Source organism: Sorex fumeus, unplaced genomic scaffold (assembly GCF_029834395.1).
Source record: "Sorex fumeus unplaced genomic scaffold, SorFum_2.1 ptg000015l, whole genome shotgun sequence".
Classification (NCBI taxonomy): Eukaryota; Metazoa; Chordata; class Mammalia; order Eulipotyphla; family Soricidae; genus Sorex; species Sorex fumeus.
This window is the reverse complement of record NW_026606072.1, coordinates 11810393-11828586: the sequence shown is the minus strand read 5'-3', so window position 1 is coordinate 11828586 and position 18194 is coordinate 11810393. Positions and strand designations below refer to the sequence as shown.

At 40.7% G+C, this 18194-nt stretch overlaps 1 protein-coding gene across 1 annotated transcript in view; it reads left to right on the top strand.

The window, feature by feature from the left end:
* IPO11 (importin 11) overlaps positions 1-17825 on the top strand; it is a 185194-nt gene extending 167369 nt beyond the window's left edge. The window contains exon 30 of the mRNA XM_056112106.1: positions 16644-17825. Within this exon, the coding sequence (XP_055968081.1) occupies positions 16644-16808 (165 nt within the window). The 3' untranslated portion in view covers positions 16809-17825. The remainder of the gene's footprint in view (positions 1-16643) is intronic.
* The last annotated feature ends 369 nt before the right edge of the window (positions 17826-18194 follow it).

The window sequence follows — 18194 nt, the reverse complement described above, 5'->3', positions numbered from 1 at the left end:
GGACAGACACCCTTCCCCTCCCAGGGCCACATAGCACCATAGTTAAATACACAGTCCAGATGTATTTCGGTTGGGCATTATCTTTTTCTCAGATTTTCCCACCACCATTAAAGCCTGATATTCAGGGACAAATGCCAGATCATTTACTTTCCATTGATCACTTTGCATATCAGAAAATGTCAGCTGTGTGCTGTAAGATGTTGCTGGGGGCGGGTTGTGGGCGTGACTTCTGGAATCAGAGGTTGCCTGGGAGCCGGGGTGGCCTCATTGCGGTTCGGAAAATAGTCCTGGTACCCGCATGCGAGAGCCATGCTTGTAGAAGCTCATGGTCACTGGGATTCCATCTGGAGAAGGCGGGAGACAGCACCCACCGCATCTGGGACCTCAGGGAGGTATTTATAACCACCTTGAGACTATGTGCAGATTAGGAAGAGGGGGTGCATTGTACTGCCTACAGAATGTTTCCAGGAAATGCGACAAGGAACCAGTGGTCTCTGATTTGAGGAGATAAAGTTGAGAGTCTGAGACGGGCAAACTGACTTGAGTTGCCAGAGAAGGGACTGCTCTCCTCAGAAAAGCCTGAGAATCTTTAATGGGTCTCCTATGAGCCTTCAAGTGTTTAGAAAGCACAGTCGGTGTCCAGAAGTTATCCCAGGCCAGATAAAGAATCTACAGGGATTCTTTGAGGGAGTCATTCTTATAGCTGAGTAGAAACTGGAGTAATCCCCTTTGGAAAACTGAAAATTAACCAAGTATTAGATAAAGAACTGGGGCTGGAGCAATAGCACATTGGGTAGGGCATTTGCCTTGCACGCGACCGACCTGGCCAACCTGGGTTTGATTCCTCCACCCCTCTCGGACAGCCCGGCAAGCTACCGAGAGTATCTCGCCTGCACGGCAAAGCCTGGCAAGCTCCCCGTGACGTATTCGATATGCCAAAAATAGTAACAACAAGTCTCACAATGGAGATGTTACTGGGCCCACTCAAGGAAATCTATGAACAACGGGAGGACAGTGACAGATAAAGAACTATAGCTTCAGCACTAGAACAAAACTAAGATTAGGCATCACTCTGATCTTATCAAATTTGGGGGTTGGCAGCCACACCCAGCAGTGCTCAGGGCTGACTCTTGGCTCTGTGCACAGGAATCATTCCTGGCAGGCTCAGAGAACCATAGTGGATACCAGGGATGAAACCTAGGTTGGCCAGTGCAAGGCTAACTCCTGCCACTGGGCTATCGCTACAGTCCCCGGAGCTTGCCAAAATTTGTAAACAAAATCTGAAAGAATCAAAATGTTACCAAGTATCCTCATAATCATATCCCAACACAAAACTCAAGATTATAAAATAAGAAACTTTTGCAATTCAAAAGACAATATTTGCAGTACTTGGCATCTGATAGAAAACTTCAGACATACAAAGCAACAGAAAACAACAGTCCATGCTGAGGGGAGAAATTCATTTGAAAGTAATCAAGAAACGGTACGTATGACAAAATCTGTAGAAGAGTTATTTTAGAAGTTTTTTTAGAGCTCTACTTCGTATGCTAAAAAGCTAGAAAAAAGAATGTTATATAGATACATGGGAAATACTCCAACTTTTAAGGATAAGAGTGAAATATCTGGATGAGATTTTTGTATTTAAGATTTCGTAGAAAGAAATACTACTCTTGGCAGTAATTTTAATCTAGAATGAAGTAGTGAAACAAAAGTGCTGGGGATGGGAGAAGAACAACTATTAGAAATCTGAATTCCCAATTCCCCTAATAAGAAAAGGGTCACGGTCCTCCCGTTATTCATCGATTTGCTCGAGCGGGCCCAGTAATGTCTCCATTGTGAGACTTGTTGTCACTGTGTTTGGCATATTGAATACATCACGGGGAGCTTGCCAGGCTTTGCCATGCGGGCAAGATACTCTCGGTAGCTTGCCAGGCTCTCCGAGAGGGGCAGAGGAATCAAACCCAGCTCGGCCGGGCTGGCTGCACGCAAGGCAAACGCCCTACCGGTGTGCTATTGCTCCAGCCCAAGAAAAGGGTAGCAAAAGAAATATTTAGAGAAATAGTGGCCCAATTTTAGCCAGACTTAATGAAAGCTGTAAACTCACAAGATCAAGAAGTTTGGAGAACTTTACTACAAACAATAAGTCTCCATCAAGGTACGTTATTATCTAATTTCTACTAAATCTAACGTTAGGGGGAAAATCAAAATTTGGGTAACCTAAGGAATGGGGGGTAGAGAGAGATTGATTACGAAGAAATGATAGATTGATTGCAAGCTTGTGATTAGAGATAGTGCAAGCAACTTCTTTTTATTGACTTACTGATATATCATTGGTTTATGATATTATGGAATTACAGCTATTTAGCAGCACACTTTTTATATATAGATATGTATGTATACTCACCATCTCCACCCGCAGGGTTCCAGTGCCATTACGCCACCATAAAGACCTTTCTACTTCCATTCCTGCTTCCCTTTACTTCTCTTAACCACTATAGTTTTCACTAAGTCTAGAAGTTAGTTTTTACCTGATCATAAAAACTTACCTCTTAAATGATAGTGTTAAGTAAGTTTGAAAATTCACCGTCACGGTCCTCCCGTTGATCATCGATTTGCTCGAGCGGGCCCAGTAACGTCTCCGTCATGAGACTTGTTGTTACTGTGCTTGGCATATTGAATACGCCACGGATAGATTGCCAGGCTCTGCCGTGCGGGCGAGATACTCTCGGTAGCTTGCCGGGCTCTCCGAGAGGGGCGGAGGAATCGAACTCGGGTCGGCCATGTTGGCTGCGTGCAAGGCAAACGCCCTACCGCTGTGCTATCGCTCTAGCCCAAGTTTGAAAATTATAATTAAAAATAATTGTTTTTCGTTTGCAAAGGAAGCTGTTACATTATTGAAGTGGTTTTCACTTATATTGTTTATTTGCCCCAGCCAAGACTGATTATCAAAGGCTCAGATTATTGTGTCCTCATTCCTGTGCTCCCCACTCTCTTTCTTTTGTATTCATGCAGTATAACATTTTCCAGTGTTCACCATATGTAGATTGTTGGTCTTTATCATTGCTATTTCCTCTGCTGGTGTATATTTCTTTTTTGTTTGTTTTGTGGCCACACCCAGCGCTGCTCAGGGCTTCCTACTGGCTCTCTGCTCACCTGGGTCAGCTGTGTACAAGGCAACCGCCCTGCCTGCTCTGCTATCACTCTAGCCCATTAGTGTGTATTTCTATCATTACAATCTGTCTTCTAGCATATGTTCCTACATTTTCTTTTAAAAAATTCAATACATTGGTTTCATACGAAGCCAATCTTTTAAAATAGAAGTATTTTCTTGTTTTTCTCTATACGTTCTACCTTTTTTCTTGACTGACTGTTAAGCTGCTGCTAATAATGCATCTTTATTTCCATGAAATGCTAAAACACAAAAGGGCAGATTAACTGACTTAAAACTATTTCAAAATTTTAAGTTGTCTTTAACTTTCTGCACAAATGACCCTCCATCAGTGTTTTTGCCCCCAGTTTTAGAAGTGCACTGTTGCAGTGGTTAATTCTGTTCTTAGAAGCTGCAGTTACAAGCGGCATTAAAGCAATTCAAGAGGACAGGAAATAATGAATTGAGATGATCCAGCTGAGATGTAATAAAGACACAAGTTGATAACTAGGCATCCTCCTGTGATAGCAATGCTTCCTGCGATGGAGGGAAAATGTTAATCAAAAAATAGTTTGAGATACAGAGGTTAAGATCCTTCACAGTAGGCTGTATCATAGTAATCAAAAGACACTGAAAAAGAAAATTCTATTGAAAATGCCCTTGAGAGTTCTGGTTTTTGTTTTTTTTTTTTAACTTGAGTTAGATAAATAGCTGATATCTGAATTTTTTAATGTTAGAAAGCGGTTATCCTCGCTGTTTCTTTATTATTTACTTGCTTTTACTAAAAATCTTCAGGAGGAGTCCAGAATGCTGTTTTCCTGGAAACTCAAGCGAAGTGGTGCTGAGTCAGTGTACTGACATTGATCATGAGCTCTTGCACACAGCTCAGATAACATGCCAGTGAACATTGGACTGTCTTCTTGCTGGTTTTCCCCGCTTTTATTCCTGAGTTTCCTTTTGCTTCATTCTTTTTCTCAAAAAGCTATCAATACTGCTAAAAAAACAAACAAACAAACAAAAAGTTATCAATACTGCTAAATGTCTTTTTATAAGAAATCCGTCTTTTGAGGTAAACATAATAAAGTGTTTTTAAATGAATTGTCCTTAGCAGTGTCTAAGGATTGTTCTGAGGAAATTATGATCTTGAAGTGTTTTTTTTAATGGTAAAATAATCTCATTTAAAACACAAAATAAGCACATGATATTAAATGCCCTTTCCCACTGTCTTTACTATTATATTGCAGTTAGGTATCTCTGTATGTGTGTATTTTCATGTTTTATTTGATTTTGTAATAGTCATCTAAATGTTGTTCACCAATTAGTAATATTATGCATTCTTTTTTTTGCCTTTTTTTTTTCTTTCTCACACACTGATACACACTTTTTTCCCCTCTCTCACTCTTTTTCCTCCCCCTCCTCTTCCTGTTTCCCTCCCTAGCACAGTGCTTGCAGGACCCTCTGGTGCCAGGATTGAACCCCTGTGTGCGAGCATACATAGTACTTTGAGCTGTGTCCCACCCCTTAATTTTTCTTGGTGAAAAAGTATAAATTAGTAATTTTTTTAAGCCTTCATTCTTGAATCTGTCTTTTAAACATTTAGTGTCAATTGTAAATATTCTCTGCGGTAACAGTTGTTCTAAAATAAATAAGCTAGAGTTTTGAGTTGAGTCCTGCGCAAGCCTTTTGAGTGTAGAAGAATGGCAGATATTTCAATGTGATTATGCAGACAGGGGGAGGGGAATTTGGCATTTTTTTTTTAATGAAACGTTTTCACTTCCCAGAAAAGTGGTACAGTTTTGAAGTTCTATGTCTAGGCAGTAATGCATTTTTATGCCAGATCCTGGGCAATATAGTAGGTAAAGTAGTAACTTGTTTAATATATTCTCTCCTGCTACATAGTAATGCTGTGCATTTTTCAGACACTTGTTTATATTCCTTTGATGGATGACTTGTTCTCATTTTTTCCATTAGAAATGCCTTCTTGTTTATTTAACTTCTGTGACATTATATTTTCCAAGAATAATGAATAACTGTCTTTCATTCCATGTGTTATTCTTTCAGTAAGATTCATTACCATTGAGAGAAAGGGAAAGATTCTTCTTGATGTTAGTAGAACACTTCCTCGTGCTGTATGACTCCTGATTCTAGTTCACAGAATCTATTCACATCGCTGGGTCTGGAGAGATAGTATAGCAGCTGGGCTCTTTCCTTGCATGCGGCCGGCCCGGGTTCAATCCTCCAGCATTACATGTGATCCCCTGAGCATAGCCAGGAGTGATGCCTGAGCACCAATGAGAATGGCCCCAAAACTAACGAAAATTGCCTGTTTTCTTATGGTTGCACTAGTTATCATCAATCAGTAGGGTGAATAAGTTCTTTAGTGATTAAAAAAAAATCAGCCTAGTATCTTTCATGTATATGTTGACTTCAACTTGCTGTTTTCTAAGTGCTTTGCTTTTTAATAATTTGTTGACTTGTTGCTGCAAAGAAGAGTGCACACCTGGGAACCATGCAGTATATTGCAATGTGTATTTGACTTATACATGGTTTGGGCAGTTAATTACAGAATAAATTCATCAGAGACAGTCAGTGAACCACTTTGGCTCAGTTCATCAACTTGAAATCCAAGAATCTTACATGAAGTGTGCCAAAAAGCATAGGTGTTTTTTTGTTTGTTTGTTTGTCTTGATATGTTATTTTAGGAGCATTTCTTTTCTTTTCTTTTTTTGCTTTTTGGGTCACAGTCAGCAATGAACAGGGGTCACTCCTGGTTCTTCACTCAGGATTTATCCCTGGCGGTGCTCAGGGGACCATATGGGAATCGAACTTGGGTCTGCTGTGTGCCAGGCACCTACCCGCTGTGCTATCACTCTAGCCCCAGGAGCATCTCTTGCATATTATGGTTTAGAAGAATTTCTCTGTTTTGTGATTCCCTTATTCAGTTTTGTAAATTATGGCTTCCACTCTGATTCTTGATAGCGTTTTCCAACTGCTAGTGGGACTCCCCCATTAGATTCCCTTTCTTAATGATGTCCTGCTAACAGTTGAGGATGCCATCAGTCTTTGAACATTTGCACTGCTCTTTAAGAAGTTGTTTTGTGCTTGGATTTTCAGTGATAGTCTGTTATTTTCAAATCATACTGTGTCAGCAGCATATTTTTATTTTCTCAGTTTTCAAGTTTTTTATCTTGCTTGAAATGATTTACCCCACTCTTTAAGAGTGTGGTTTCTAAAAGAAAAAAGAAAAAAAGTGTGGTTTCCTAGATTTATTACTATTTGATTTAAACCTTTCATCCAGATAGAATTTTTTTTTTAATAAATGGGTATCAGCTTAAAGATGCATAGCTAAACTCTGTCTGTGGCCAGTCTAGCCTCTACTGTTTTCAGATGCCACCATTACTGGATACGTGGCCAGATTTGCATGAGTTTAGTTTAGAACTAAAAGCTGTAGTTTGTTGACTCGCTTGTCTGAATTGAATTAGCCTAAACATTTCAATATTTTAATAAAGTTAGCATGATTCGCTTAAAAATTGTTTCATGTAATTTATAGCACACTTGAATATCTTGCTTGAAAATCATTTCATGTAATTTATCACACAAATTAAACAGTTCTAAAGAATTGTTGACAACCTCAGTTTAAAATAAAACATTTATGCTTGTTGGAAAACAGAAGGAAAAGTATTGTTTGAAAGTCAGGTACAGGTTGACTGTTTTAATGCCAAGAATACAGGTTTATTTTCCATTTGTGATATTCGCTTAAGTCTAATAATATTACAGCTTATTCTTTTGAGCAGTGCTTTGAAAGCATTTGCTTCTTTATGGTCTTCCCTAGCTGTATCTATGGAAAAAAACAAAACATAGCTCGTTGTACATGACTTACTCTGTATGTATTGGAAAAGATAAGGTGTATGACTTTAATTCAGTCAAATTGTCAGAAAGAAAATGTCTATTTAGGTTAATTTAAACCCATTTTAATATAGTTTAATTCTCATACATGTAGGGCTGGAGCGATAGCACAGTGGGTAGGGTGTTTGCCTGGCATGAGGCCAGCCCAGGTTCGATTCTTCCGCCCCTCTCAGAGAACCCGGCAAGCTACTGAGAGTATCCCTCCCACACAGCAGAGCCTGGCAAGCTCCCCGTGGCGTATTCAGTATGCCAAAAACAGTAACAAGAAGTCTCACAATGGAGACGTTGCTGGTGCCTGCTCGAGCAGATCGATGAACAACGGGAGGACAGTGCTACAGTGCTCATACATATGCTGATATGTTCACAGATATTTCTTTTGGCTGGGAAGGTTTTTATTAGCTATAAAGAGTTTACAAATTAATGGTTTGGATTCTTTATATCATAGCCATTTTTTATTTTTATGTGAATTGGTCTGTGACAGTCTTTGAGTGCCGTTTTATATGCACTTCGTATCTCAGTTCTGCTTGTTTATGTAAAGATCAGATTAATAAGTCCTCTGACTTTTATGGAGCTACCCGCTTGAAGCACTTTAAAGTAAATATAAAAGAGGAATTCTTTTGTTATAGAAACTATACAGGAGTTATTTATAACTTTCTTTCAACTTAGAATTTTTTCCCCACCACTTACTGAGCTGGAAGAAACTGCAACAAATAAATGGATGTTTCTTAACTCTAATTAAAATGACTTTAGATCGTTGAGTAAATTCAGTAGAATTAGATTTACTCTCACATATAAACAATAGATTTTTTATAAAAGAGCACTTTGAATTGCGTGTCCTAAGCCCACCAGAGGATTTATGGCATTGTCTGGAGAAATTTTTGTCACAGCTCAAGGCAGTAGCATTGGCATTTAGCGGGTAGGTGCCAAGGTTGCTGTTTATCATTTTACAATACACAGGAGTAGTTATTAATTTTTATTAGACTGAACAGTGGGTATCTGTGTGGGTGTCACTTAGGAAACTTGTGTTAGGTGCCTTCTGCCTACTGTATGCCAAAACAAGCAGGTTGTAGAGGGTCTTATATGTGTATGATAGACATGGTGTGAGAATCATCCCTTTCATGCCTAGTATGTCCATGCTTTAGACCCATATCTTAGGGATATGGTGTTCCCTTTGAGTATGTTTTGTTACATGAAAAGTAAAACTATGGTTGCAGCTCTGTTAATTATAAGATTATCCAGGTTAAATAGCTTCAAACAGGTTGTAATTTCAGTGAAACAGACACAGAATTAGAATTTCCTTTTCCAAAAGTAGATAATGCAAGTGTTAAAATATTGCAGTCTTTTCAACATATTTTTCTCCTATCAGGAGATGGTCAGAGTGAAAAGTTTTATTCTTTTGTTCATTTCCGGTATATTGTCTTTGGGGGAAGAAGGGTCCTAAGCCGTGCTCAGGGCACTCGACTCGGGCCACTTTCAGGGATACTGGACCAATAGGACGGATGGTTTTGTGGTTAGATGCAGCAGTGCTGGGGCCATCAGGGCCATAGTGGGCATTGCTAGGGGTTCAAACCCAGGGCTCTCCAGTTGCTATCCTGTAATTTTTAGAAATTATTGTTGGTTTGCAATCTTTTGGGTGGAATTATAATCCCAGCTTTTGCAATAGCTTGAAGGCACTGGCTGACATTATTATGCCTTCTTGTTTATGGTTCTCTTTCAGCATTTTCTATTTATAGTCCTTACACTTTTCAGTCCTTCACCCAATAGTTTGACCTTACACAGCGTTTAATCAAGAGACTTTAGATTCTCATAAAATTTGCTTGTGATCTCACATCTTGGAACCACAGAGTTGATTGGTGCAATAAGGAGCAGGTGTTTTCTATAGAAGGCTCACACTTGTAGGGTTCAGATTTCTCTGCCCCTTTAATAAAGACTCCAGGCAGCAATAAATGCTATTCAGAAAACCCAGAGAGCATATCCAGTGATGACATTTAGATTGCGAATATAAATCTTCCTTGTTTTCATCTTGGTGTTCCTTTTTGTCCTCCTTCCATTCTCAGTCATTTGGTAACCACATGTAATCGGATGGATGTATTATGGCACACATTTGGTTTATTTTCTCAGAATATGCTGATGTGAGTATTAGTATTCCTGGAAGCAAATAGAGGAATTGAGATATTAATGAATACCTAAATATCTGACCAACAGGCTTTTTTAAATAATATGCATCAATAGCTGCATATTAATACTATTTGTTGCATACCCCTAAATATCCTATTATAATTTGTTATACAGTCATTTTGATTTTGGTAAGATAAATGGAAGTCGAGTTTCTTATTTATTTAGTTATACCTTAGAATTGATTTTTTAAGTGTAAAAAGATAGCCACGTTACTAGAAATTTAATACTTATTGCTAAATTATTGGTAAAAATGCTTTCATGAAACATAAAAGATCATTTCAAAAGGCAGCTTTTTTTTTCCTTTGGCTTTTTTGGATTATACCCAGCGATGCTCAGGGATTACTCCTGGTGGTATGCAGGGGACCATGTGGGATGCTGGGGATTAAACCTGGGTCAGCCACATGCAAGGCAAATGCTCTCCCCACTGTAATATCGCTCTGGTCCCAAGGCAGCATATTTTATTGGTATTCAAAAGATGTGCCTCCTGGCTAGACAGAAAGACCTGGTTTTAGGTGTTTGTCTTGCACATAGCCAACTTCGATTCTGTCTTCCGCCTATGGTCACCTGAGCACTGCCAGTGTAGCCCCAAACACTACCATCCCCAAATAAAAAGAACTGACAACAATAATGTTTATTCTATCTTCTTGGGTGTCTCTATTCTCTGGTGCCACATCATCCCATGACATCTGAGTAGGCTCAGGGCTAGTCTGTGGGAGCTCTTCAGTCTGCTTATTTACTGGGGTTTCAGATCATCTCTTCATGGGTGTATAGTGACAGATCTAAGTATTTTAGTCATTTTTATGGCTGTATATAAAAATTACCCCATAAATAGAATACATATTTATAATATGCTCATGAAGCATTTATAAAAATGAAGCATATTCTTGACTCACTGGAGAAGCCCTTAATTTTCCAGAGTAGAAATAGGACAGGTGATTCTTTTTTACTACAGTGATGTAAAAGTAGAAAGTAAACAAAGATCGAAAAACATATCAGTAATGTGAAGTTTTAAAAACTACATATTAAAGAAGAAATGTCATTTTAAACTAGATGCTATAACACAGTGATATTATTACACATAGAAACATGGGTTCAATTAAATTATTCATAGCCTTAAGACAATTTAATATCAAGTAAGAAATAAAACTGTGGACTCAGAATTCACAAGGTGTGAGTAAAATATAAACAAAATCTAGAAAAAAAATGAAGACATTAATAAGTTTCAGAGTAAATTGGGAAGTAGAAATTTACTAAAATTAATGAGTATAAAATGCGTTTCTTTAAAATTATATCTTAAAAACATAAGTTTTTTAATGAGCTTTCTGTGAGGAAACAGAACCACTAAGATACTAAAATAAAGCTCATGACAGTCACAGTCCTTGGTTCTGTAAGTAGTCATGTAATGATAGCTTCTTTCATACCCCTTCTCTATGCCTTTTGCCTTAAGCAAACACCTCAGCTGTATATGTTTTGCTCAGTGGAGTCGCATAGACCTTTATTGTTGTAGGATCTGGACCTACACTAAGCTTGCCTAGATTGGGATATTCTTGTTTTCTGCTAAATTTAATCGCAGAGCCTAGTAATATTCAGTCTACTACCTTAAGGATCTCTTTCAGACATACTTTTCTATACCTTTATTTTGGACTGTCCGTTCCGTTTTCTTTTCTCTTGTTTCTCCTTTTGGGCCATGGCGGTGATGCTCATGGCTTACTTCCAGGCTCTTCGTTCAGAGTTGCTCCTGGAGGAGCTTAGGCACCATACTGGGACTCAAATCCAAGGGACCTATGTGTAAAGCAGAACTGTTGTTTTAGTTTTTATTTCAAGATACCAAGATCTGTTGACATTCTTTGTGTTTATTCATTTTTTGGGCCATTCCCAGTGGTTCTCAGGACTTCCTCTGACTCTGTGCACAGGGATAACTCCTGGCGGGCTCAGAGGACCATATAGATGCCAGGGATCAAACCCGACTTGGCTGGACTGTTTGCAAGGCACGTGCCTTACCGGCTGTACTATCACTCCAGCCCTCCAGGTGACATTCTTATCGTTCGTTTAGTGGGATGGGATTATTATTATGTCTCCTATTGGAAGCATGCCTTTTCACCTAAGACCTGTATGGGGACAGAAAGCGATTATTTTGCTAGTGGAGTAGTAGAATTATTAATGAGTGATGCTACTTGTGTTTTCACTCAAATGGAAGCCCATGTGCTGAGCTGAGCTCATGTATAACCTCCATCCCTGTCATCGTGGACCCCTTGGGCAATGACAGAGGTGTCTGGAAAATGAGGTTGACTAATAGCCACAAAATGGGTCATCCTAGCCATTTGATAAGTCCTTGGAGGTTGGGAAGATAAGTCAGAGGACTGGAGTGTGTGCGTTATACACGGGAACCCTGAGTTTGATCTTTAGCATCATGTTTACCCTGAGCACCACTGGGATTGAGCCCTGCATCCCCAACTCTGCAAATGTGAAATGAAAAGCAATTCTCCTCTGCTGAATTAACCCTTTCATTTGTAAGAGATACATAATTTTTGTGTATTTTTGCGCATTCACGAAGGTATGCTTACAGACATTGATATTAGCAGTTTGTAACTGACCAGTATGGTTCCTTGTGCGGGGGGAAAATTCACGGACTCTGAGAACTGAAAATGGCACAAGGCTAGAGCTCTCTGAGGTTGGGTGATGGTAGTGAACTGCTGGTCTTCCCTTCTGAAAGCACACTGCTAGTGATAAGTTTTATTCACAGGGATAGAGAAAGGCATTTGCCAGATTAAGAACTGCATACCAGGTACCAGGGGAAGTATTAATTATCTCAAGCAGTGAAGCCACATCTGGTACAGTTGCTGCAGTTTGAGTCATCACCAGGTTAAGCATATGATTATCTGCTGTTATTCTCCATAATCCGTCTGCACTGACTGGATATGGTAAGAAATCATGACCATGTGATAATACTGGTCTCTGTAACTGGGGCAGGAAGGCAGTTTTGCCTTTGTTTATCATTTCTTTAAGCAGCAGCAGTTCCAGTGACTTCCTTTCAAAGTTTCCCACTCGAATAGTTTTCACTCCATATTCAGGGACAGAGTGGAGATAGATACTGCATGGCGCTAAGCATGTCTTTTACAAATATGCTTTCACGAACTGGGGACGTAATCCCCCGGGATTCATCAAACCTCTGGGCCCACTGTGAGATGGATCTGAATGAACACTCCCTTATTCACCTGATTGCTAAGTCCTTCCTCTGGTGGGCCACAGTCAGCTATAGGGAGTGAATATACAGTATTTGAGATAAGTTTCTATAATAAAATGTCATGAATTACGCATGAAGTTCATTGCTGATTAATGGAAACACTTTGTCCAGATGGATTGTGTTCTAATAAAATGCAAAAGTAGCCAGCTGGCTTAAAACTGGCGAGAGACAGTACAGTTGACAGGGCACTTGCCTTGCGTGCCACCAACTTGAGTTTGATCCCTGGCAGCACATGTGGTTCCCAGAGCCCACCAGGAGTGATCCCTGTACACTGGGCCAGGAATAAGCCCTGAGAACCTCCAGGTGTGGCCCCAACTCCCCTCCTTCTCCCGGGAGGCGGGGGAGGACACTGCAGAGAAGTAGATATAGCCATGGAAGAAAGGTTTCAAATTGACTCCCCCCTTTTCTGGGAAAGAAACCTACTTCATACTGTTTTCTTGTCTGCTCTTTACAAGTGGAATGTTCTATAGTTTTTAAAAGCGTATCAGTTATGTGCCTTCCCTCCTTGCCCCTTCTTTCCTTCTTTCCTTGCCTTTTTTTTTTTTGAGTGTCATGTGTTAGATTTACTTTTTAAAAATTTATTGTAGCACTGTAGCACTGTCCTCTCGTTGTTCATCGATTTGCTCGAGTGGGCACCAGTAATGTCTCACAACAAATTGTGACACTTGTTACTGTGTTTGGCATATCGAATACGTCACGTGTAGCTTGCCAGGCTTTGCCGTGCGGGCGAGATACTCTCGGTAGCTTGCTGGTCTCTCCGAGAGGGGTGGAGAAATTGAACCCGGGTCAGCCGCATGCAAGGCAATGCTCTGCCCGCTGTGCTATCATATAAAATCCGCAGAGGTTTTTCTTGGATTCACTTGAGACCTTAGTTCTTAAAACTGGCTTTTCTAAAATTTTTCTCTAGTAGTGTTTCTCCCACTCAGTTAACAGAATAACCCAAGGAAGCTTTAAAATATCTGGTGCCTGAAACTAGTTTAATCAGAATACCAGAAGTAAGACAGTTCCATTAACATTTTTAGGTTTCTCAAGTGTTCCCAATGTGCTGTCAGCATGACAGGCACTGTTCTCCCTATTCTAGAAGGATCCCCAAGGCCATCTTTCTTCCTTTGTCCCCATTGTTTGTATTTGTTTTAGGACACGCCTGCAGTGCTCAGGGCATACTCCTCTCTGAATTCTGGGCTCGCTCTTGGCAGAGCTGAGGGAACCATCAACTGTGCTGGGGATTGGACCCCAGTCAGGCATGTGGAAACAAGCACCTTCCCTCCTGTACTGTATCTTCTGCCTTGTCCTTGTTACTTTAAAGGAAACGTCAGTGAATTGCATAGCCCTTGCCTCTCGGTGGCCTTGCCTGTGATGGGAATTTAATAAATGTAGGGAGTTTAATAAATAGTTTGATTTCTATTTCATCACTCCAGTGAGGAACATTCCATACTAAAACAAACACGAAGAAGTCTCTGATCTGGGCTTGGAGTAATTGCTTTGGGCATTTGCTTAGACTGCACATCACTCTCTAGTTGCTTTATAGAGATTCAGTGCATCTTACAAGGGAAGGTTTAACTAGAATGAACTGAAGTGAGAAAGTGTATATGCAATAATTTGATGGAGAGCAAAAGGTTCATATCAGAAAGCCTAGATTAAAAGCCAATTGCTAAGCTGTTTCTTGCCACTGAACTGTACATAAAGCTGAACACTTGTAAGACCTTATGTGCATGTGGTTTAGTGTCCAATATGGCCACACAGAAAGTCTCTTTTCTTACTGATACTTAATTTTATTCTAAGTAGACAAAATAGCTGAACCACGTTTGCAGTTTGAACGAAGTACATAGCACCGCTTTGCACTGTAGCACTGTCCTCCAGCTGTTCAGGTGGGCCCAGTTACGTCTCCATTGTGAGACACTGTTACTGTGTTTGGTATCGAATATGTCACGGGTAGCTTGCCAGGCTTTGTGGTGCGGGAGAGATACTCTCGGTAGCTTTCAGGACTCTCCAAAAGGGGCGGAGGAATCGAACTCGGGTTGGCCACATGCAAGGCAAACACCCTACCTGCTGTGCTGTCGCTCCAGCCCAAAGTAAATGGATTTTAAAACAATAAACATAATTATAAATTATAACTGAGAGGCAGAGACAGACGTGGTATGAATCTGAAATCAGATCCTGTACAGAACCATTCCAGATACACATGATAAATCTAAGGCAAGAGTAATTTCAATATTATTTCCTGGGATGATAAGAAAGAACAATACCAAGAACTGCAGATGAAGGCTCTGCTTCCACAAGTCTTAAGACATCTACAAAGTGCACAGAAGTCGAAGATGAAAATGGACATACTCTCTCAAGCAATACAGAGCAATAACAGATATTACTTATTGTATTAAAGAGGGTGGAGACCTCACTACGACATATAACTAAAATCACGCCCAAATATTAGTGAAAAATAGTTAACCTTGGTACCCTTTTTGGTTTGTTTTGGGGCCATTCCCGTTGGGGTTCAGGATCTTTCTCAGAGGTCACCCCCAGTAGTGGTTAGGGGACCGAATGGTGCCAGTGCCAGAAAGTTAACCAGGTAATGCAAAGCAGTAGAGTGCTACTCGTTATTTAGTTGTAATGCATTTTAATATTAACAATACCAGTTGTAACCATTGTAATGTGAAAACTTACAACTTTTCAACTGGTATAGATTGTGATAACACCTTGACAATAAGAATGAAGAGTCATAATTGTTCTTTTTAATCTAATTATCCTCGTGACACATCTTCCAAGGAATCTGAAATGTAGAGAAAGTCTTTATATGTAATACCATGGAACAGTAATATGTTGATGTTGGATTTCAACTTTGCATGATTGCTTCAACATTCCTAAAACAGAAAAAGATGATAGCATAAATAAAATTCTTTCCTGTCGTTCTTTTCTTATTGTGCTCATTGGTACAGTGTCTGGAGATGGCATGTCGCTGGTGCCAGGGCCCTCCCAGTTGCTTTGCTTGCAGGGGGTTGGGGGGATCCAGTTCTTGGCTGGAGATTACACACTTATGCTGGGAATCACAACAGCAGTACCATGGGTCAAGCTCACAGCCTCACACACATGCCAGCCAGGTGCTCTACCACTGAACTGCATCTTGCATAGAATTGTTAAATGTGTTGATGTAGAATTTTTGGTGCAGTTACACAAATGCAAAATAGTCCTAATGGTATATTTAGGGGTTTTTTGTGTATAAGTGCAATTCATAGGCATAGAATAGTCTAAAGAGGCTAGAATGTTTTCTATTGTATTGATTTAATTTTTTTTCTTTTTTAGTGAAGCAAGATAGTTTTTATTGAATGAAACATACTTAAAGATATGGGGGGGGGTGGCAATAGTAGGAAATACCTGTACAAGAGTGAACACAGGTGGAAAATAAGAAAAAGAAATAGAGACAGGCCAGCAAGAACACGGGTTTGAGGAACCAGCCTGTAGTTGACTTTTTTAGGTAGTAGAATTACGGGTTTACATAAAGTTACATATTTCCCCCCAAAATGCCATGTCTGTCGGCTTTGTTATTATTTGCTTTCTTTTCTTTTTTAACCAGAAAACATACACAACATAGCATACAGAGGATAACTGGCTTGTAGAGTATGCTTAGTTTATAGGGTGTAACTAACACACACACACAAAGTGTGGTTCATTTACTGGTGTAAGTAGCACAGGGATAGTAATTTACAGAGTGCCCCTCCCTTACAGAGTGTGACTGGCTTTCACAGGGACTGTCCATTATAACTGATAGCCTGTCCTCAGGAGCCAGCTGCCCTCTGAGCTGCCACAGTGGGGCATGGGGCTTCATAAGGTGAAGACTGGGCAACGATGTCTACGTGCTTTTCTGCGTGTTCTACTCCTTTTGGGAGCCATTCAACAGGCGCTGATGCTTCTGTGCAGACGAACTCTCAGCCACTGAGAAGTGGGCTGATCAGACCAATCATGCTCAGAAGCCCTAGGGAAATGAGCTAGGATTAATTGCCTGAGCTTTTCTTTGACACCCCTTTCACACATTTTACTTATTCATTTTTTTAAGAATCTTTGCAGGAGCTGAGGGAGAAGCCGCTTTGTTATAAAGCTGCACAGACTTTTCCTCGGCACAGGTCAAAAGGGTCTTGTTTCTCTGGCCTGACAGTGTGACTCTCTACCCCACAGCTGGCCCTGAAGGACCCCGTGCACACAGTGTCGCTGCAGCAGTTCATCTATGAGAAGCTCAAGGCCCAGCAGGAGCTCCTGGGAGAGCAAGGTTTTCAGTCCCTCATGGAGACGGTGGACACGGAGATTGTCACCCAGCTGCAGGAGTTTCTGCAGGGCTTCTGAGAGCCCAGGCATGCAGCCGCCTCCCATTCCAGAAACATCTGAGGAATCCAGCCTGTCGTCTGTGTGAGAGCCTGCTGAGACGCTCAAGAAATCTCTTCTGTAGGAAAATGAAGAAGTAAAGAACACTTTTTTTTGGTACAACAAAATTCAACAAGTAAATGTAAATCCCACATAATTAAAACCACCAAGCTGCTCCTCAGAAGGATTTAATTTTGTATTTATTAGGGGCCCTGTGTTTACTAGAGAGAGAGATTTGACAGCAGTAGCTGCATAGTTTCCTGTTAAGCAAAGAAACCATTCAATTACCTTTTAATCATGTGCTCTTAATACTTGAGAAGATAAGGGTTCATGTCTGAGATGTTTTTCTGCAGCCCAAATTAGTTAAGTTTGGCTGCTTTTTTTTTTTAAAGCAATGCGTCGACAAGGTGGAAACACAATGCTATTCAGATGGTACATTTAAAGAAATCCGTGCACCAGGCAGAAATAGATTGGGACAGATACCTAGGTTCTCTTTTAAGGAAGTAGCTTTAATCTGACATAGAAATGTGTTTTATCACGGGCTTTTATCTTCATTCTAGTAATTTGATATGGGAATTAGTAAAGGGACTTTTTTTCCTCACGTCATTTTCAGTAATTACATGTAGTCTTCCTGTCAGTGCACATTGTAAGGCCCGCCGAGGCGAGCCTGTGCTGCTGGAGTGCCAGCCAGAAGACTTCTGGCCGTGCTTTGCCCCGGTCCTGCTGTCAGTCCCGCTGACCAGGAACACTGTGCTCACCGGGAAGCAGCCGGTGACCCCACAGAACCTCCCTGTGCTATGCAGGGCAGTGGCGGGCTGGCCAGTACTTACAGGTCTTCTTCCTTATGACCACTGGACCTCAGTGACACGGGTACCCCTGGTGGACCCAGCATCTGTCCCCGGGGTATGACGCTCACGTGACATGTCTTCCTTATTCCTCCGGTGTGGAATACCAAAAAGAGGGGGAGGAGAAAATAAAGCCTTACTTTGTTGTACTTGCCATTCATTTTAAGAAACCTTTACAGCATTCTTAAGGACACGTTCAGAAGCAAGGACGGCTAATGTCTGCTCTTTCTGTGGAACGCTGGGTGCAGTGTGTAACTGCGGGAGACGTTGGTGGGCTGTGGCACCCGGAGAGTGTGGAAATACTCGATGCTGTCAGTAAGAGAAAGAAAATATGGTCCAGATTAAATTTTCCAAAGATACCTCACCTCTGACTGATCTGTTTGATTTTTTCCCTCCCTACCCCTCCCCTGATAACTTCCTTCCCTCCCCCCCCCCCACGCGCGTGTGTGTGTGTGCGCGCGCACACACACACACACACACACACACACAGAAAGAAACAAAGGTGAAGTTTCCTTCACTCAGG